Source organism: Nyctibius grandis, chromosome 21 (assembly GCF_013368605.1).
Source record: "Nyctibius grandis isolate bNycGra1 chromosome 21, bNycGra1.pri, whole genome shotgun sequence".
Lineage (NCBI taxonomy): Eukaryota > Metazoa > Chordata > Aves > Nyctibiiformes > Nyctibiidae > Nyctibius > Nyctibius grandis.
Window position 1 is genome coordinate 5,268,376 of NC_090678.1, and position 22,580 is coordinate 5,290,955.

The window sequence follows — 22,580 nt, forward strand, 5'->3', positions numbered from 1 at the left end:
GCCTCAGCCAGGCAGTGGATCTGCTGTGATGGCACACAACGTTGCGTGTTTTAATCCTCTTGCACCTGCGGCGTGCTCGGCGGGGTCTTCAGGAGGGCAATGTTGTGATGTGGACGCCTGCCAGAGAAGTGGAGCAGCTCCGCTGACGTGTTTGCTTAGAGCAGGCCTCTGGGCAACCTTCAAAAGTGGCGCCGACCACAAGCACGCAAAAACGCGAGTCTGGCTTAGAAAATGGGAGATTGAAAATATTTTTTTTAACGTTCATTTTCCTGCTTGTTTTGATCCTTTTTGGAGTAGGCTTGAGTCAGATTTTCAAGCTCAGTTGCACTGTGAAGGCCAGGGCCTTTTTCTAGAATAGAGGCTGTAATTGTCTCCACATTTGTTTGATTCCAGGGGTAATGACTGCAGGAAAAACGCCAAATGCACAAAATACAGCATAATTCTAATGCCAGCTTTCACGGCATTCATGCTCTTAAAGCCCTGTCCTGGTATGTCCAAAGGTCACTGTAAAATGTCGGCTGTATTCTCCAGGGGAACTCTCGCCAGTGTCCAAGAAGAATCTTTACGACATTGCGTCAGTCAGAACTTAAGCCCGTGTAAGATGGAGGGCTTGGTATGTCCTTGTAAAAATTCCCTAAGCTGCACAGTCTCTTTACCTTGCTGTGTTTCCTGGCTTCACCACTAAATTTGGTCCCTAATTTGGAAACAGATTAAAAAACACCCTCCACTTACTGCCTTTCTTGTACTGATCTCTAGTGTTTGCAAAGGCCTTGGGCTTTGGCAGTTGCCTTATTTTGATGCTTACATAGAGATTAACATAGTATTCCTATAAACACAGGTGGAACTGAGGAGTAAAGAGGGAGGGAGACCACATGATTCATAGGCAGGGGTAGGAAATCATATTACTGGTCAGAACTACTCGATCTCCAGAATGTTCCTGCTTCTCTGCTGCGTACCTGGTAAGTGCACGCTGCGTGCTTTCAGGCTGCCAGCCAGTAGCAGTTTTTTGGTGGTGGTTTTCTGTCTCGTTATCTGGTGTTAGAAATGCAGGTTCTGGTGAATTAGTCTTTTTTTTTGTTGTTGTTGTTGTCTGTGCCAATCAAGGAGAGTTCAGCTCCCACCTGATGATGTCAGCAAAGCTGCGGTTTCTTGACATATAAAGGGAGCAAGCAGTGACCTCAGGGTGGAGTAAAGCTCCCTGTTGGCACAGCACCCTCAACCCTGCTCTGCAAGAATTGCTGGTATTTAGTTTGTGCTGAAAACAAGCAAGTTGAACTCATCATGGGAGTGCTACATAAAGCTGTTACCTTGTACCAAACCTTGGAGGAAGAGGGAAAATAAGTTGATTGGGATGATGTGGCAGTTCCTATGTGATCTGACCAGATGCTTGAGAAGTCATATGGTCAGTAGAATATCATATCGATCGTGTTGAATTGCTTCCCAAAATACTTTGAAGCCATCTGTGTGGGTCTTACGCATTCTGATAGCACCAGAATGTTGCAGACTGACTGATAAGACGTTCAGTTCTCTCATCTGAAACTGGTTTTCTCAAAATTGTAGTTCTCTGTTATCTATGTGATCATGTCTAGTTATAGAAGGCAAAAAAACCCCAAGCCAACCACCACCCAACCCCCAGCTCTCACTAAGTTGTTCTTTCATTTGTTTGCATGTTGGAGATCTCAGTCAAGTAACTTAGTCTAAATAAGAAAAATAGTTCCTGGCTGTTTCCCTGCTCTGGTTGAGAGTATGTGCCCAAGGGAAAACAGTAGGTCAGAAAGTAAGAGTACAGACCAACATGAATGATGGTAGTATTCCAACAAAACTGCCTTAGTCAGTTATTTTCACTCGCATTTTTTTCCTGAATTTGAGCAAAATTCACCACTTGTGAAGACATGAGTTGTGCAAAGTACTTGGCCTGCAGGGTGAGCAGGAAAAGTCGTTTTCCTTTTCCATGCCTGACTGCAGCATTCAGGGGGGAAAAGTGCTTTGCTGTCCCAACAGCAGCTTGGAGGACAGCTTGGTGCGAGGTGTCCCTTTTCCCCAAAAACCTGCCAGCTTGATTTCTTCCGACAATTCATAGCACATCAGCGTCTTGAAGGGCAAAGGACTGAGCAGTTGCGTCCTCGAGGACAGTAACACCCTCAGATTGCCGACCCTTTGTACTGTACCCGTCCCCATCGGTTCCACTACAAGCACTGGGAAGAATTATTTAAAAGATACTTTTTCTGTGGTGTTCCAATATAATTTCTGATAAATCCATCATATGTTAAGTGCTTCTCCTTGTCTGTCTTTCTAATAAAGCTCCTTTATAATGATTTAGAACTAATAAAATCTGAAGGGCCTTTATGATCATCTGTACAATAGCAGTGGTGCTGTACCTGAACTGCTTAAGCAAGACTTGGCAGTACAGCCAGCAGAGCTGGCAGGGTCTTCCTTGCTTGGAAAGGTTGATTTTTCTAGGACTGCTGGAGTGATGCAGGTCTTGGGGATAGAAGGACGGAAGCAAATACTTGTACTTGTCTTTTGCTTTCTCCAAAACACGATTTTCTTTCCAGTAGCCCTACAAAACCAGCGTTCTTCCTTGTTAACTTTTGCCTTGGTCATATTTAAGCTGTACTTATATCTGAAGTTTGCATTTCTTGGAAATTCTTGTACAGAAAAACAGTGTGATGCTGATATATCTCTTGAGACACTGGTAATTTCGGTCCTACCACTATCAAAGTTCAAAAAAATCACTCCCCATCCCTCCTTCATATTACTTTAAAAGATGGAAGAGCTCTTGGATTTCTGGGCTAGATCTTCAGATGTGTGAAGCAGGTGATATAACGGGTCAGTGGGCGAGGAATCAGACCCTGAATGTTGATCTTTTTCATTTTCTTCATCCATTCTTGAAGGTTTGGCACCTCTTGGGGCTTCTTAATTTTTTTTTTCAGTCTTAGCCTTAAAGTAACATTTCTAATGCCAGATAACTTCAGAAGTAGCATAGCATTTCTAGCAAAGATGCTAGCTCAGAAATCCCTTTTTTAAATTGAAGTGCTTGAGGCTTGATTCATTTCAAGCTGTCACTTTCACAGTGTTACTGAGCAAGGGCTTCCATATCAGCCTTCGTGCTTGGCAAATCTAGGAGAGTGTGGGGTTTGTTTTGGTTTTTACAGCTCTGTGTTTTCAGGACATTTTGAGTCTGCTCTTTGTTTTGAACACTCAATGGTTTTGGTCGGAGGGAAAGAATATAGAAGGTATTCTTCATGAGCACATTCTTGGGAAAAAAGTCATCGCATGAATACCAGCATCAGAAGTTAAGTAGTCTTTACATACTGCTCGTTAAATATATAGCCGGATGTATTCATGCTTGAATACAAGTTGTCTGTTTACATGAGGCATATGGCTCACAGTTTGGAAAGGCACTCTATGGTGGATGACTCTGTAAATAATGTCTTGGCCCTAATTTGGAATTAAATTAGCTTAATGTTTTTAGAGTAGTCATTAATAGATACTTACACACTGCCATACTGCTAGCAGCATAACTTAGCTGAATCCCTTGGCTATGCTGAGGATACCTGAAGTTGGATTGAGTACAAAAATGTAATTAAGTTGGTGTGGAAATGGGGAAAAAAAAAACGTGGTTGCTTCATCAGTGACGTTCTGAAAATCCAGCACTTCTCCCCAGCAGAAATACTTGTGTCAAAGCTCTTAGTGCTGCTGGTCGGGTCACTGTTCTGTGATGTTGGAGAAATGTTTTTCCATGGGAAAGTGGCCGACCATAACAGAACGGTTTGACTTATAGTGGTAAAACTTCCCTATTGCTAGTTCTTCTGATTTTTGGAACTGGCTAACTTAGGGTTAACATGCCGAAGAACCGAAATCACAGTAATTTGCCTATTCTTCAATTACAGTAAATTTAAGATGCATTTAAGACTGCATCTTTCTTGCCATACATGAGCAGCGTGACGGTTCCTTCTGTACTTACCCTCCTCGGCCTCTAGGTAAAGTTTCTTTCCATATATCAATGCTGGACATTCTCTGTGGTGTGGGTGCAGGTACGTGTGTTGCTCATTCTGTTGATCTTCAGCTGATGGTTTGACTCCCGGTCTTGCTGCTCTCCTCAAGCATCTCTTTATTAATACATCCTGGAGGAAAGAAGTGTAGGGGTGTATAGTCTTAGACAGAGCAAAACTTAATTTTGTGGGCAGGTACAGTCAGCAGCATGAAAGATTCATCTCCAGCCCCTACAGCATTACAGTCTTCTATCAGTTTTACCAGCAAAACACAATACAGGGATCTAGAGAGGGAACTGGGGCAGACATCCTGCTATAAAAAGCCCCCTTGTTTATGCTGGTTTAGAACATTCAGGAGGAAAATATTATGGAAAAATTGAAGACGTTTTAAAAGTAGTTTAAAATTCAGCTCCTTAACAAGTCGCTTCATAGGCTTCTGTCAGCTTTTTTTTCTTTAACCTGAAAAGCACGTCTATAATTCTGAGATATTGTATATCCTCAAAATAGTTCATGTGCACCAAGGAAACACAATGTAATGGGAGGTCTCTGAAGACGTAACTTGCTATTATGGAAAAGATTGTGAAGCACTGATTGGATTTGTATCAGCACTTAGATGTGTCTTTATATTGCAAGGGAAGTATAAGCCAACTTCTGTGCTGGTGTCATTCTTTGTGTCCAAGTAAACTGACTTAAGTGAATTTTGTCTGAGAGGCCTATGACTAGACTTACATATTTAACCATCTTTGAAGTGTTTGTGGTAGGGACTTGCTGCTTGGTTTCCATAAAGGTGAAACATGAATAGCCAGCCAAGAGGGCGGATGATCTTGCTGGGGAGGCTCAGTGGGCATGGAAGAGCTTTATAAAGGCTAGCCCCTTCAGGTCTAGTTTAAATTTTCATTTCAGTTGCCAATCTGTTTGTCTCCAAAGCCCTGTCAAAACTAAGTGTGGAAATAGATTCCTGTCATTATTTAAAATGTCACTTGTACAAGGGAGCTCTTGCCTGTATCATTATATACTAGAGAACTTAAAGGTTTGTTGTTTTTCTCACCTTCATTTTGAGCCTTTCTGTCCCTATTTATCTTTACAGGCTGTCAGCAGGCACAGCTTTCCCTGCCCCTGCATTCCTCACTGCTCCAGCAATTGTTATTTAGGAAATCCTGTGCTCTGCCTCCCTCCTGAGTAACCACCAGGTTAAGGTCTCTGATCTCAGCCGGATTGGGAAGGAGAGTGGTGTTCACCCTGGAAAGTAAGGGGAGCTATTACCCTGATAAAAGATAGTATTGCATCAGTGCTGTGGTACGTAGAGGTTGTCATCTTCAGCTGGATGAGAGCTGTTGAGAGTGTTAAAGATCACTGGCTGTGCTAAAATCACTTCATTAAGCAATCTGAAAGGATAAAACACTAGACGATAATGTGTGTGTGTGGGCTGGTGCTTCATCAGTGCGGTATCGCTTTCCCCAACAGAATGGACTGGTTTAAAGAGAGACTTTGAGTGTCTATCAATTTTTTTTTTTTATGATAAAAAGGGCTTTCTGTGGACTTTGCCATGCGCCAGCAGGGCTGTCCACATCTTCTCGTGTCTGATGTAAATCTGCTATTGATTTGTGTTGCAATAGAATTATTCTGTTCAGCTGCTCATAGCTTGTTCATAGGATTGTGTCATGGTATTACATGCTGCTTTTGCTTATGTAGCTTAAGCCATAAAGTTATCCATGTCACAGAATAATTGTGAATCCCTCTCCCATGATTCCATAATACACAATGAGTTACTTGGCCTTGTCCATCCGGATGCTCTTGAACTAGATTATAGCATGGTTACAAGGCTATTATATTGTAATACTGCTTCTCCAAGCAAGAGACAGGCATTTAAAATTATTTCATGCAGGAAACAGAGCCTTTTGCATAGAGAATTGACATTTTTAGATGTCTGGAAAATTTCTTTTCAAGCTAGCTTGCTTGTTCTGTGCTGTGGCGTTGAATGGGATTGGAAAGTTCTTACTGCTTGGCGTTTTTCTGGGGCAAAATGACTCAAATAACTTTTCCTATTTCCTAATGGACAAGTGTAGAGGTGGGTGGTGATGTCTGGTACATACAATATTGATCCAGGAGTTGGAGAAGCGGATGTTTATTGTTTCTTATGGATTAACTAGTGCTGCAGCCTCGGCAAGCTATTTTATGTGTCTCTGCCTGCCTACGTTTTGTGAAAAAATTTGCCCTCTCCCTGCCCTCTGTGCCTCTGTTTGGAAGGGAGCATTTCATTTTTCAAGTGTGCAAATATCCTGTCTTTATTCACTCCTAAATTAACTGTAAAACATTTTAATAAGAATGACTTGGGTGTACAGTGTCTGATGTATATCGCTGTGAAGACATCATCTACTGGCTAGCAATATCCATCAATCAGGCCGTCAGGGTCTGTCCCTAGTGCAAGGAAGATCCATTTTTCCTCTTCTTGTAAGTGCCTCATGCAGGGAACATTAATACGTTATGATTTATAATACTACCGCGACTTTGTGCTTACAAAGCATCTGCATCAGGAGGCATCTGTGCTCTATTATTTGCATATATTATGAATTATCTTTTACTAAAATTCCTGTAGAAAAATCTGAGGACTCGTGCTTCTGTGTAGTTTCATTTATGAAGAATGCTAATTTTTAAATCCATGGAGTGGCAAAGCTGCTCAGCTTCATAGGATTCAAAATTATACCTGTAGGAGGGTGACATTCCTGACAACTGCAGAAAGGAGCAGCAGCTCGCTCGCTGATGGCAATGCAACGAATTACCAGTTGGGGTTATATACAGGTTTTAAATGGTTTGTGTAGAAGGTTCCAAAACATAAGGGCTTGGTTTAATTTGCAGCCTTGTGGACTCACCTGCTTTTGGAACTTGGGGTGAGGGAGATGAGCCCCAACACTTTGAAGGAGTTTTCTCCTGTTTTCACCTGTAGGCCTCACAGCATGAAAATAAGTTAATCATGTTTTGAGTATTCCTCTCATGCTTATTTGCAGCTTATCTCAAAAACTGGGTGCCCTGGAAATTTTGGACAAGACTTTTTGAAAGCTTTTGTTAAGCTCTAGAGCACAAGACCTGCTTTAAGATGGAGAAAGACACATTTATGAAGCTGTTCATGGTGTTTCTTCTGCCTGTGGCAAGCTTTAGTAGGAGACCAGCACTGCATCCCTCCTGCACTTGTGGAGCAAGTTTAGTCTCTGGTTTTCTTGCACAGCAAAAGGTTTAAAAATTAAAATCAGTGCTACAGAGGAGTTTCAAGATATTTTTGAACTGATTGTTTGAAACTGGGTATTCAAAGGAGGTAAACAGGCAAAACATTTCTGATACCAGAGTTTGATAATGGAGAGTATCAAAGCCTACAAATGTCAGCCAGTGCCCAGTGGTTGGGAGAGGAGGCTGGATAAATTCATTCGTGGAACTAAGCACGAGTGGAGTTAACTGTTGGAACAGCTTCCCAAGGGAACAGACCGGCTCTTTTGTCTTTGCAGTGTCTGTTTACAGTCGGATATGTCCTTTTTTCTGGAAGATGTTTCTTTGTTCAAATAGGAACAATGCAGTGAATGGATGAGAGTCACTGGGTGATGTTCTGCAGGTGTTTCAAGTCAGGTTAGATGAGTGTAATAATTATTTCTACTTTTAAATTTGATGGATTTGGTGTTTCTAAATGTCAGTGGTTCTTCTACATCTCTCTATGACTAAATTTCCTGGATTTCTAATGGGAGTGTGTTGGTGACTTACTTTCTTACAAGGACTTTTCAACTCATGCGATTGTTCTGATGCATATCTCCAGCTTCTGACAGTCCATTGCAGACAGGCTTCCTGTGTAGCATTGTGACCTGTTAAACCACACAACAAGGAGAGAGATAGTAGGGAAGTATTTATGCAGGTTTTTTTCCCCCCTCTGTGTATTGCCCCAGGAATGTTAATGCACAGGAGAGGTCTGCTCATGAAAAGCTTCAATGCCCTTTTAGTTCCTAGTTACATCTTCTTGACTTAAGTCTTCTTGCCAATTCTGCCTTCATTTTTTACAAAGTTTTTAATGTTCACATATTTTTAAATCCTCCAATAAGCCAGTTTAATATTTGATATTTAATATACTTCCCCTGTTTTCATGAACATTGTAATACATGGAAAGGGATGAATAAAGCTAAATTGTGATACAAGATGAGGCAGTTAGGGAGGAAAACAGGATCTGTACACAGTCTGTGCTCCTAGAAAGGATGCAAAATCGGTAAGCATTCATGGGAAATCAATACTCTTAACTTTGTTTTCTCTAGAACCTATTATTTATGGAGTTGATAGTTAATATTGCAGATTAAACCAGTTTTTAATGGAAGGACAGTCAGGTGGTTGTGGACACAGTATTTGTTTCACAGAAAACTAAAAGGACGGAGGTGAAATTTTTGTTTCATATTGACCAGCCAGATAGAAGAAAATAGCTACCTAATCCTTTCTCTGAAATTTTTTTAATCCATTCTTATTGCAAGTAGATTTATGTCATCAGTTTGCCCAGTCTTAAAGAAGATTCTACTTGTAGAAGTTGGACAAAATGTGATACTCCCACACACAGAGTAAAATTTGTTGGAAAAGCTCATTTTGTCAAAAAAATCAGCTATTTTTTGCATAGGTGGGTAATATATCTGATGGCTTTCTATTGTTGGATTTTACATTATGTAGGAAATGTTTCTGTTTTTTAATCCCTCTGTTCATATTGGGGGTGGAGGCATGTACTTTTCCAGTGTGAACAGGAGGACTGCTCGGCTAAGTCTGCTGTGGTACCTCACTCCTGAACTGCCTGTCCCGCGTTCCCTCATTAATTGTGGATTCTGTATAGCACCTGCCCTGCTTGGCAGGTGTTTTATGAAAATATCCATCCTGCACAAACAATACTTGCTACAGTTTGTCTTAGTAATTGGAATTTTTTTTCCCTGCTGGGACTTGATAGCTCTTTTTTTCTTCATTTGTTGGTTGATATCTAATTCTTAGATTTGCTGATCTAATGGCTTTTTGTTGGTGCTGGTTTGGCTTGGGTTTTAGTCAGTGGTCAGCAAGTGTCCTAGTCTGTAATAGGGATTGGCAACTCTATAAATAATTTAAAATAAAGACAGGTTCAGAAAATGGTGAACAAAAGGTGGCTGTCTCTTTAACGAGCGCAGTTTGATCAGAGCATCAGCTCCATCCCCTGAGGACAAAGGCAATTTTGATTTGTGGGGCCCAGGAGTCCCTCACTTACCGGGATTCGTCTCTGCTCGTGCATGTGTAAACCTGTAAAATGCTCTTTTGTGTAGAATAAATCATACGCTATAAATCCTGTGCAATTAAATGTGACCCTTCATAAAGTCACAATGACAAGTCTTCATCGCAGAGCAGTGCGGAGCAAGCTCGCTGTCTAGACAGGGCAGAATTACTTCCCATTTATCTTGTTGTTGTTGTTAAATAACTCACCCGCCGTTAACGCTGATGACTTCTTTGAACCCCCAAGAACGGGCTCTCTCCTCACCTCTCTCACTTGCCCCGCTGCAGCGGAGGCTGGAGCCCGGCGGGGCTGTGGCTGCTGCTTCGCGCCGAGGAAGAGGAGCAGTCCCCTCTCTCCGAAGCAGATTCCATTATTGCCGATCGATGCCGCCGCCATGCAGGAGGAGGGGAGAGGGAGGGGTGGGAGCTTCCTATTCACAGATTGATCAACCTGCCATTGCATGAACAAATTCATTGTAAGAAAGGCTGGGATGCTGTTAGAACAGCTGGAGCAGGAAGGGGATTGTAAACAGGGGGATGCAGGCTCGTCAGGAGTGGGGAGGGTATTTAAATTGCCTCTAAGCTTGCTGGTTTTTCTTTTAGCATAAAGCATAATACCTGAGCCTTCAAACAAAGCCAACACTATAAGGAATGAGAGGGATATATTACACTTAGCTGATGAGTTATTGTGCTGACTTACTTGAGCTTCTTCAGCGCTGGGACCTGTTTCTTCTTTTTACTTAAACCGGTTCTATCATAACCTGCTACCTCTTTCGGATTTTAAAACCTCGGTTTCCCCTGCTCCCCTTTTTTTGCCTTCTTTCTGTTCCTGCTTGGACTGAAACCTGACACAAAGGGACAAGAAGTACAGATCCCACTTACTGCTCCCACCCATGCCTGCTTTGTCAGTACGGGCTGTCAGGTGTAGGGCTGAGAGAACAGGGCAGGATCACGCTCTCGTGGTGTCAGTGTAGACGATAACTGGAGTACTGGAATCCCAAGACCATCAGCTCCTCCCCACCCTTCCTACCCTGCTTCGTTCACTTACTGTTTTCTGTATGGAAAAGTTTTCTGGCTGGAGAATGAGTCTCCTTTCTCCTGGTGATGTGGCCGAGTGGCTGGATAGCAGCACAGAAGATGAGAAAAGCCTTCTCTCGTTTCTTGGTACGGTAGGGTACTAACTGTATATATATATATTTTTTTTTTTAACACTTTACTGGGAAGCCTTTACTACTTTCACTGGTACTTAATTTCTTCAGTCCTTCGGTTACCTGACATTATTCCTTTTTAAAAGCTTTTAAGTGGTATGCAATTGTTAATTAAACTTGGTTACAATCTGTTTGAAATAGTTGCAAACACATTGGGCAAAGGTCAAGTTATAAATGGGCCTGTGCCACGCAGAAAATGGTTTCTGGGCTAAACAACGTTATTTACTGGTTTGTTTTTCTACTCTGTGCCTTTGAGCGGTTGATCACTGTGTTCAGTCTACTTTCAGTCATTTCTGTCAGCTTGCCTACAACTTAACTTTGCAGCTGTGTGATGGTAGTAAGATAAATCAGAGGAGACTGCTCAAAGTTTTTCTTCTTAAGAGAAATGCACTTAGAATAAAAATTTCAGCCACGGGATCAGATACTTCTCCAGCCTAGAAATTAAATCTAGGAAGCACAATCAAACAATCCTGTGCTCTGTTTCTGGATGCTTAAACATTACTTTAACTGCATTCGGGTAGAAAATTGAAACTATTCTTTTATTTATAGTCCAGCGTAAATACCACTGAGAGGTTGGAAATGTTTTAAACAGAATTCACACATAGAAGCTGATTGTTTCGTCTTCCCCTTCGAGCTGTTGCTGTGTCAAACTGTTGTTATTTGGTTTTGTTCTTTTAATCCCATCTCCACAAATCATTCCATCTCTCTCCTTAATGATTTCTGTTGTTCTCAGGATGCAGTCTATTTTCTTTCTATTTTGATAATTTCTAGGTACTGAGTTGCTCAGACAGGCTGCTTTATAAGTCTGTCCCCTTTCCTTTCCATGGACTATTTGAAATTGTTTGTTATAATATCTGCTATAATGTCTTTTATTTTTTTTTTCCCCAAGATACAGCAGTCACTATTATGGATTTTTGTCTATCGGTCAAGTAGGCAACAGCTAAGCCAGATGCTATTTTTTCCCCCAGTTTTGTCGTCCTCCATCCAGACCACAGGCAGGTACCTGCTGTGGCTGTGCTCTTTTCAGTAGAGAGAGTTGACACTAGTCCCTCCATGGTAAGCAGTTCTCTTACTTAGCAGGTTCAGAACAGGACGCAACGTGGGAGGAAAATGAGGGACTCCCCCAGAGTCTATTTCGATTTGCTAACGCTTCATTGCTCTGTGCTGTGGCCTTCTTTGGGAATATCGCACCAGGTGTGAACAGGGACAAGAGTATATGTGGGTCGGGCACCAGTGCTGCTCTTCAAGAGACTGACATTTCCCCCCCTTACACGTATGCCTGCATTCACATGTTGTTCCAAACTAAGAGATCCTCAAGAGATCTGCTAAATCTCACCCCAGAAACACAAGGAAGTATTATTCAGCCCAAAGTCTGAAGGGTGTTGCAAAGCTGAGCTATTCAAAGTAGCATTTTTTGCCTCCAAGTAAGTATTTTTATTTAAATAATCTTTTTTCTTTTATCTTAAAGAGATACCAATTCCCAAATGGTGTCTTAACTCTGGGACCATATTTAAGGCTCAGTGACATCCCTCGGATGCCTACAGTACACTGGGATTTTTTCTTTTTGCGTGTCCATAACAATAATTCTTATTGCTTAGGGGCAAAATCCTGCCATAGTGAGCAAGAGGTACTGAAGCTTAGAGCAGCCTTCTGGCCCATGGGGAGGAACAGGGAAGAGCTGTCGATCTTTGATGCGTCCAAGAGCCAGTCGCTTGTGAGCATATCCCAATAACCAGAGCAAAGGATGGCTCTTTTGAGAATGCCTCCATTCACAGCCCTTTGCAGAGAGTAAAAAAAGATTGGTTTTGAAAGCCGTGGCTCAAGGCTGTTGTTTAATAATGAGGATAATAAATATTGATATCATACTCATGTGTGTCCAAGTCATAAGCCTCTAAATAAATTACATTGCGGGAACAAGTTACCATGCGTCAGCTGATCTGCGTTAATTGTCTGTGTGCAATCTCCCTGCAGCAAACACAAGGTAATTTGAATTAGCAGGGGCAGTCCAAGATCATTAGGAACTAACGAGGACATCAGCATCTCCAGGTCATGTGCAGTAGCTCCTTGTGTCTGCTCTTGTGTTGGCATAGTTGCCCAGGCAATTTGTATTGCTCTGCGTAGAGTCAACCGTTAAAGGAGGTTTTAGAGGCTGATGCATGAGGAGGTTAAGAAGGGGCAACTATTCCAAATTTTGTATGGCCACTCACATCATGCAGAGGATATGTTGAACAGTTTAGGGACGTGCATCTGGTTCATTTCTGACTCACGTTTGCAGAGCTGGAGGATTCGTTCCTGTGCCTCAAAGCGAATGCATCAATCTAATAACAGCTGATGTTGTACTCAGTAAATGCCACATACAGCTTCCTCGGGACGTTATGCAAAAAGAAATTGTGAGAGTCAGTACTTGAAAGCTAAAAATTATTATGTCCTATGATATTCTTGCCCTTTGTTCCAGGCTCCTCCGTGTATTCATCTGCTTTGCATGTTAGGTCTCGTCTTTCAGACTGTAACGTCCTTTAGGAATCAATGACTTGTATGTCTTTTAAGTGACTTAAACTGTCATTTAGGTTGCTTGCTATGCACCTTCTGAACAGGGCACTAACTCAATTACACTTCTCTTTATTGCCAGCACAGTGCAAGTGTCTAACACCAACAGAATTACTTGTCTCTAAATTAGAAATCTTTGATATTTACCTGGATCGTCTTGCAAGACTTGTCTGATCAAGTCAGTCCCTAGTAAAGCACAGTATCTTCTTTTAAAAGCCCTGCTAATGGACTGGGAGAGTTTTTGATCATAGCTGCTATCTAGCGTTTGTTTGATGATGGAGTTCTATAGCAAGCGAGCTTTGCAGAGTTCCCTTTGTATTTCCCTTCCCCGGCTTCGTAGCTTTTGTGTAATTTAGTACGCTGTGACTTGGTTGTGTTCTCTCTGATGTATCTTCTTGTGGCTTTTCTCCCCCTGTCTAGTTGTCTTGATAAATGTGGAAAAGCTATCACTGCAAATTTCGGTTTTCTCCTTTAAGTTATACCATGTAGAATTTGCATAATGTATTTTAGTTAGAATATGAACTTGGACTTCAGGACTTAAGACAGATTGGGGGTTTTGAGTTTGCTTTTACCCTAAGCTTCGTACGTAGGCATTTAATTAAATTTTTATGAGAGTCTGTGAATTGGGCACAAGTCTGAATTCTCCCCAAGTGAACAAAATGAGAATGCTTACTCCAAGATAAAACATTAATGTCTTTCTTTTTATGTGAGGCTTCCTATTTCATTAGGTAATACTCACCTGAAAGATGCTGTTCAGACGTTTATTCTTATTATTATTCCTTCTTTATCTATCTCCTAACGCTTTCTATCTTTCTGCTTTTTATTACTGTCTCTAATTTTGTCACTGCTATGTGTTTTCACCAGGGTAGAAGAAACCATAAGTAAATACTGACTGCACGCAACGAGATCTCTTTCTCATTAGTGCTGTCACATGAGCACTCTGAAACAACCCTAAAGAGACAATGAGACAAAAATAGTCTCTTCTGTCTTAACAAAGTTGTGAATGCCATTATTGTTACTGAATGTATATGCTGTACTGATACATCATAAACTGCCTTGGAGCACGTTGAATTTTTGTACTTGTTGAAAGGCTTATTTATTTTTAAAAGGCTCTAAAAGTGAATTAGATACTCCCTTTTTAATGGGCTCAACACGGTAGTGTATTTGGAATGAAAGTACTTGAACCAGCAGCCCAGCTGAATATTCCCGTTTAGTGAACATTCATTCATGCATATAAACATTTTTTTTTAAATGATATATGTATGTTGATTTTTAGATTTTTTTTTTTTAAATATACACATATAGGAGGAGACGAAACCATCAAGGTCAAACGAGCACCTTCATTCTGTAAGCGCTGTGGTAGATGATCAGCAACTTGCAATGAAAATACTTAATAAAAATGTAGCAGAGTAGAGAGGCAGGATCTGTTTGGGTTTGTTTTCCTGCCCTGCAAGCTAAGAGTTGTAGTGTACTGTCATTGTAAAGTAAGACACAAGCTCTGTAGTTTCTGTTGTCCATGAAACCAATATTGAACCTCTGTTTGTCTCTGTAATAAACTACTCAACTGGTGGTTACATCTGTGAATAACATCTTCAAAAACCAGCTGCCAACAGCAAACCTGTAAGTGCTCTGGCTCTTCCAAGCTTAGATTTGAGCCCTTTTTTCTTTAAGTGTGTTTGTAAAAGAAATACTAAGTCACCAAAAGTCAAGTGCTGCAGGTTTTTATTTTGTATTTCTTTTGTAGCTAATCCATCAGACTAATTGGCCTTTTGATGGAGTAGAAAATAGTGCTGAAGGAGGCCTTGAAATCCTTTGGTCCTTTCTAGTCCATTGCCACATCCCAGTGGGGTCCCTTCTGTCTGTCCTCTTTGAGAGAAACACTTGTCTATCCCATTCTTACAAATCTTTAATAACAAAGAGGAGTTTTTCCCAAATCCTTCCTCAAGATAGTCTTTTATTTTCACCCCTTAGGATTCTGTTATTTATCTGTGGACAATTACTTTAGTATAAGTTTATTTTCAAAATAAATAATTACCCAATGGCCCATAAATGATAACTTACTTAATTTACATGTCTTATTTTCTTAACGTACTTCTTCCCTCCTGCCTCCCGTGTAGGGTTTATCACACTCTGTTTCAAGATAAGACTGTAAACCCTTTGGGGCAGAAGTGGTGCCTGTTCAGTACTTAGTGTAGCCCTCCTGCATCCTGGTAAGAGGCCTCTAGGCATTGCCATGTTTGAAATGTACCATAACCTGTCCAGGCAGATGGAGTTCTGCAATGGCATAGATAAAAGGTAAATGTTTAGATTGTTTGTCCACTGTGGTAAATATTGCAGCATGAGTGCTACAACACTTAAAACGACGACAAATTTTGCTTAAAAAAAGGAGTTAGGAAAAATTTCTTCACAGAAAGGGTCATTAGCCATTGGAAGGGGCTGCCCAGGGAGGTGGTGGAGTCACCGTCTCTGGAGGGGTTTAAGAAAAGACTGGACATGGCACTTAGTGCCCTGGTCTAGTTGCCATGGTGGTGTGAGGGCAATGGTTGGACTCGATGGTCCCAGAGATCTCTTCCAACCTAGCTGATCCTGTGAGTATAGTATGTGTAGTTTATCGATCCTTCCTTCAGACAAGAGGCTAATTGCGGGATTGTTTGATTGTTCAGCTGGTGCTCTGACCAGCAGCAATGACCATTTTCTCACGGGGAGTGCCAAGGTAGCTATATAAAGGGAGTGAAAATATTTGGGTGGGGTTTGGTTTTGTTTCAGCTGAGGACATTTTAATCCAAGTGCACCTGAGAGGCACTCTATGGGAACGCTTGGTTCTGGACAGGTAATTGGTCATATTGAACTGGGTTTGTATTTTTCAAAGGCCTGTAATGAAGCTAAACTTGAGAGGCAGAATGACTTGATTCTGTTTATGAATCATATTCTTTATCCCCTCTAGTCGCAGACCCAGGTACCATCATATCAGGATGTGTGCAGACAAAACAAAAGGAATTCCCAATCCCTGAAATCTTATTCTATCTTTCTTTTCTTTTCCTAACCACTAGATAATATACACCAGCAGTCTGCCCCCTTCCTACTAAAGACAACACGAAGATATTTGGAGAATGAATTTGAGGATGGATAGTATTTATTTAATGTTTTGCTCAACAGAATCTATGTCTTGGGAAAGAAATATTACTTTTGTGTCAGTAGTACGATTTGTTTTTTTCAGTGGATGGTAAATGTAGCCTTTCACAAATCCAGATCTTTCTTGCACATCAGAGTGAAGGATATTGTAGCAGATAATTGGGCAGTGCTAAGCCATGTGTTATTGTAGATTCCTAAAAGTCACAAGTGATAAAATTGTCTTTGATTGATTATTGATTGTGGCTTTTGATGGATTGATTATCATGAACTGCGAAAAGTCACAACTGATAAAAGGCTGGTGTGCAGAATGTGACCAGGCTGAGAACTTTTATTGTAGAAATGTAGGACCTGCCAGCCTGGAGTAGATGGTCCGATCTGCTGTTCGCTGTGACAGAGACCAGTACCAACCCCTTAGGAGGAACAGCAGACAAGAGTTCTGCTTGCCAGCCTGCTTACCCCTTTTTTGCATCTCCAGGAAGGTCTTTGGGACTGCTTTAGAGTCATCTCCTGGACTTCATAAGCAGGAACTCGGATCTAGAGATGTTCTTGCCAGTCCTGGGAAGACACAAGCCCAGTCTGGAAGGTGCCGCAGTCTTGACCCAAGTTCCACTGAGACCATGCAGTAGTTTCATTGCATTGCCCTTTGCAAAACCATGGACACCCCTGTAATCTTTGTTTCTGTGACCCTATTTGCAAGTTCAGTAACTTAATTCTTTTCACTCTAACCCCTGAGGTTGTTTCTTTGTTCCTGATTGTTTTTCCTGCCCTTCTCCAATCCATTTCTAATTCAGGAAAATGGAAATAGAGTAGCAAGCGCTGTCCCGCAAAGCTGGGAGGTTTGTTTCATCTCTAATTCTCCCACCCTGAGAAAAATCTCTTCACAGCACAATACAAATTCCCCCACCAGCAAGGTTTCAGATTTCAAGTGGCCAGAGCACCCAGCAATAGGAAATTCAGATTGAGTCCGAGCGCCGCATCCTGACTGGAGGTCATTGAGGCTACGCCGCTGTGGCCAGAACGGTTGCCTTCAAAGGAGGTCAGTCATCACCACTACTCATAGTAGTAAGTGGCACCTGTCTTACACAAACCTGCCTTCTGGCCAACAAAACAAGCTTTGGCGTTGCAGAGGGTAGAGAGTGGCGCAATACGAAGATGTGAAGAGACCTACCTTCGTTGTATCCTTGGGCAGTTCCCTCTTCAGAGGCATCTGCCACTGCTGAGTAATTGGCTCAGCTAATTTGTAACTGGCTATTTCTATGTAGTGTGTAAATATTTATTTGCATAAATATTTATTTACATAAATATTACTGCATATCACCAATATATGAGGTGATAAAAGTATCCCATACGGATGTTTACACCTCATTTGTTTGATGGATTATTTTTTTAAGGTTGAAAAGGGGAAGATCTGTCTACCTTTTTTTTTTTTAATTTCCAAAAATCAAGAGTGGATGAAAAGGGTTTCACGTTGTTTATCCATGGAAACAATGTGATTTATCTGTAGTCTTGGTCCCTGAGAGTGAGCAATGCAGAAAGCAGTTGTAATTTAATACTAAGCCGATGAGAGGTGCATTGATTTTTACAGCAGGTGAAGATTATGCAAGAGTAGCCTCTGGCATTACTTGTGGAGCAGGGGAGGGAACTGTCTAATTTTTTGCCTGGTGGTGACAGTATAGATTTTTTTTACACGACTCAGCAAAAATGCTGTTCTACAGGCATCATAGCAGGTTGCTTTAGCTTCTGATTTCCAGTTAACATATCTCGACAATTCTGCTGTATCTAGGTCTTCTTTTTCCTGGAGACTGAGCGTGTTGTTTATTTGCTCTTGTTTTTTGGAAGGAGAAGAGAGGGAAAGGTAGTTTTATTTTTAGTTCGTTGCGGGCAGTTATGAATATTTCATTTTCCCTTCCCCATTTGGTACACTTCTGTGATGGTCTGAGAACGGAAGAAACTCATTTTACCGATGGAATCTCAGTGTTTTGTCTGCAGAGAACTTGAATTTCTGCTGAGTGGATGTAGGGGGAAGAGGGAAGGAAGGCGAGGAGAGCCAGGCGTGTTCCTTGTTGTAGCTTTGCAACTCCGTTTGGTTTAAACTTTAACTTTTTCCTAAGCTGCCCCTCCTGCAGAACCTGGTGTTGGAAATAGTGGGGGATTCAGGCTGCTGTTGTCATTTATGACTCAGCAAAGTTACCGGGCTGTGTTAAATTACCGAAGCGGCTTTGATGTGATTTCCTGCGCGTGAGAAGCGGGGAAAGCCAAGCCTATTACGTTACGCATTACTATTTGATGTAAAATAAAAGGTGCTCGCTCTAGTCCCCGCTTCCAAGCGAATATATCACTCCCATTCGCTTTCACCGCACTTACAGTGAGAACAGCAGAAGCAATCATTTACATCCTACGTAATACAGCTCTCTTGGGGAGATGGGTACTTACAGGTGCTGCGGAAAATAAGTTTCCCTTCGTGGAGGCAGGAGGAGGAGGCTGGTGGTGTAGAAGAGCGCATCTTCAGGGAAAACTAGCAACCTCTGCAAAGGCTCCTGAGACGGTGGGACTGACAGTTACTCAAAAAACCTCGGTCTAGGACTGGCCTGGCTCCAAGCGCTTTGTTCTCTAAAGGTGCTCTGACAGGGACTTGCCCTCCAGCACCGGCACAGGCGATGCCTCCTCAGCTGTAAGACAAAGTGCCCCATGCTGCTCATCAGCCGATGGAGAAATCGCCCCAAAAGCGCTATCCCAGTTACTGCGAGCTTTGATAGACCGTGATGGACTCGGTGGGTGCGAGCAGGGCTCGTGCATGGTCCTCACGGGGGGCAGCGAGCGGCTGCGCCCTGCCCTGTGGTAGCTACGTTGCGTGTTAGACTTTGTTTGCCCACTTTAGGAGGCTGCTCTCCCTCTCAGCAGCTCTTTCCCCATCGATGGTTACGAGCAGATTGAGAGGCTGAACGTTAGCGGTCTGGTTTGTTAAAAGATAAATATCTACAGTGTGAGACACTAACACTGCAGGGTCCAGATTTCTCAGCCTCTCGTGCAGCGTGCTCCATTTTGTTGTTCTTCAGGCATCCGTGGGAGATATGTATTATAGCTGGTGAAATCAAAATCCAGTATGCAAAGACATCACAAGTAATGTTATCCCTGAAGAAGGCTTTTCTCATTTTTTTTTTCCTTCGCTTATTTTGAGGACAGCACTGCTCTCGTGGCACCAGCTGGCTGTCTATCTCTGCAAACCTCTTTTTTTGCTGCTGTGAATCAGGATGTACAGTGAAATTTTCTGTAGAGGAGGGAAGCCGGCAGTTGGGCGTCTGTTAATAGCCTGAAAGTAACTAATGAGGATGTGCAGTCGGAGCGATTGATTGAATAGCTGCAGTCCTGTGTGTTTCTCTTTCACTTGCTCGCTCGCTCTCTGCAAGCTCTGGGAAGGGAGGGGGAACGGAGAGACCCAGCTTTCTCTTAAGTGGAAGTAGCACGGATCCCCAGGGCCAGGCGGCCAGAGATGGAAGTTTAAGCTGCATCTGTCTCTTGAAAGGAAAACGGCAGGAGTCAAAATGTCACTGTCTGGAGTCACGGCTTACTCCTTTGCTTTAAGATTCAGAAGATAACAATGGACTTTGTGCTAGGAAGTGATTTTTTTTCCCTCCCCGTGTTGGGGGATGTTTTGTGAAGCTGGATTCCTTTAAGTCTGGCAATTGAGCTGGAGATGGGCAGCAGTTGTGATAAAGGTATCTGTATGTATATCTGTATATCTAGCTGTATATAAAAATGTACATAGGTACAGTATATATGTGTTCGTGTAGAGATTTTTAACAGTGTGCATACTTTATTATGCTATTATTCTAGTATTTATACCAGAAAAAATATAAGAGCATCTTTTATGAATATTTGTGCTCATCAGATCAGCTTGCATGGATTTAAGATGCCAAAGTCATATCTTAGTAAGGTCATATTGCCAGAATGAGAAGTTGACCTATTTTTTTTTATCTGCAGAGATATATATGTCATATTATCTGAGCAGTTATAAGTCTTCTGCTGGTTGTGTGGTTTGAGCAAGTAGTGTGATCATATAAGACCGAACTTTGACCTTTGTCAAATTGTGTTCAGCTGTGACTAAAATTGAGCCTCCCTGTGTCTTGATTTTAGTTCTCTGTTAATTACTGCATTGCTTATGTAAAAAAAAAAAAAAAAAAAACAAATAAAGGTCTCTGAATACTACCTCACAAACAATAACAGGATACTAAATATGTTTGGGTATTTATCTTTACCAGCATTTTTTAGCTTAATTGCCTATTGCCTACAATCAAATCAGTTTCACAGCCTCGAATCTGTCAGTGGAAATGCCATTGTAATTTAGTAAGTAAATAAGGTATAGAAAAATAGGTGAGTGTAATTCAGCAGTTAAGAAATGTATTTGAAACTTTGCTGAGGCGTCTGTCCTACGGAGTGTAAAACCTGAGTATTCCCCACCCCCCCGGCGCCCATTCACCTTCTTTTTCTTCTCTTCCTTAGAGGTCCCAGCAGAGAGATCTCCCCGCAGACGGAGCATCTCCGGGACCAGCACTTCTGAGAAAACCAACTCCATGGATGCTTCGAATACTTCTCCTTTCAAAGTGCCAGTAAGTGTGCCTTTCCTGCAACGGAGGAATTTTTCTCATTGAATAGGAGGAGGAGATTAAAAGATCATAGTGTACAACTAAGCTCTGGAAAAAAAAAAAAGAGTACTTACTTAATATTTCCAGTTGACCAAGAGGTATTGCCACCAACTGTCATGTATTATCAATGAGATTTCTGGTAGATCTGTAACTTGCTTATTTTCATTGCCTTGATCTGAAGTTGCAAATAGTGAAACATCAATGTTAATGTGGGCAGCGACCTATATAAATACTTTTGAAGTCGCCACCGGGGATTGCATTACATATGCAATTTTGACTAGGAAAGAAGTTCCTTTAGGTTGGTGGTAGTGTGTTATTTTTCCCTCATGCCAATGAAGCACATAGAAAATTGAAATGGCTTTACAGTTTATTCGGAAGCTGATGAGATTTCTGCAGGTGTGTTAATTGCTCTTTATCTCTCTAGTTTTTGTCATGAGTTCGGTTGGCTGTGAGTCTGCTTGAGGCTTTTTCCAGCTAGAGTCTGGATTTTCTTGCTTGTGTCAGTCTTTGGTCAGTATATCCAAGAGCACAAAGGCCTTTTTATTATTAGACTGAGGACAAATGCTTCAAGTTAAAATGAGGTGCTCAGTAATTTTTTAACAATATTTTGTTCGTGTTTTAAAATATCTAACTTGAATATTGCAAATATGTTCATACCCCTCTTTATTTTTGGCAAGTAATCTGCCTCCTTTAAAACCTGAGCAAAAACAGGAGAACAACGTTGGGGTTTTTTGTATATTCTCTATGGACAGGAGTACCATTTGTGTAACTTAGTGTGTATGTTCTTGCTTTGCTTCAGATAGCACTCATCCCGTTTAAGCACACTCCCCTGGCTTGCTTTAGATCCAAATGTGTGTGAAACTTGGTTTTTGATTAAATCCTACACTGTGTCATTTTAAAAATAAAATTAAAAAAACAGCCAAGGATTTAATGAGAGCTATTTAAATTATAAAAGCATTAAGGTTGGTCAGAGTGTATAGAATATACGGTGTTTAAAGCAACCTGTAAACTCATGATTTATTGGAATTGAAAAAGGGACCAAGGAAGCAGGGAATATCCTGGGTGTCCATACCTGGTCCCTTTTCAGAGTCATAGAATACTATAGATTGGAAGGGACCTCCGGAGGTCTCTGATCGATCCCTCTCATTAAAGCTGGACCAACTTATATCAGGTTGCTCAGGGCGTTCTCCAGTCAGGTGTTGAAAACCTCCAAGGATGCCAATTGCACAGCCTTGCTGAACAGCCTGTTCTGATGTTTGATTATCCTCATCGTGAAGAATATTTCTTTTGTAAAGGCTTTCTTGTCAGAACAAAACTTGAACTTCTAATGTCTATTGAAAGACCATGAATCACATTTTCCTCTAGTTCAAAAAATATCCGAAGTAGCAGTTAAAGCAGAATGTATTGCTTAGCCTTGAGAAGAGAAAGCTCAGAGGGAAATCTTAGCAATGTGCATAAATACCTGATGGAAGGGACTAAAGATGACAAAGCCAGGCTCTTTGGACAGGAGGCAGTGAGCACAAATTGAAATATAAGAAATTCCATTTAAACATGAGAAAAACCTTTTTTCACTGTGAGACGATCAAACACTGGAACAGGTTGCCTGGAGAGGTTGTGGAGTCTCCATCCCTGGAGATATACTCAAAAGCAGTCTGGACACACGGTCCTAAAGCATCTTGCTCTAGTTTACCCTGCTTTGAGCAGAAGGGTTGGACTAGACGATCTCCAGAGGTGCCCTCCCACCTTAGCTATTCTGTGATTCTGTGAACTATCCTCTGTCACTTCAATGATCTGTTTTCTGGGATGTACTT

General features: G+C 41.6%; 1 protein-coding gene across 3 annotated transcripts in view; it reads left to right on the forward strand.

Annotated features, from left to right (window-relative positions):
* RASAL2 (RAS protein activator like 2) overlaps nucleotides 1-22,580 on the forward strand; it is a 151,126-nt gene that overhangs the window by 74,271 nt on the left and 54,275 nt on the right. For all 3 annotated transcript variants that reach the window (XM_068417103.1, XM_068417104.1, XM_068417105.1), the window contains exon 4: nucleotides 20,627-20,733. In XM_068417103.1, coding sequence (XP_068273204.1) covers nucleotides 20,627-20,733 — 107 coding nt within the window. The remainder of the gene's footprint in view (nucleotides 1-20,626; nucleotides 20,734-22,580) is intronic.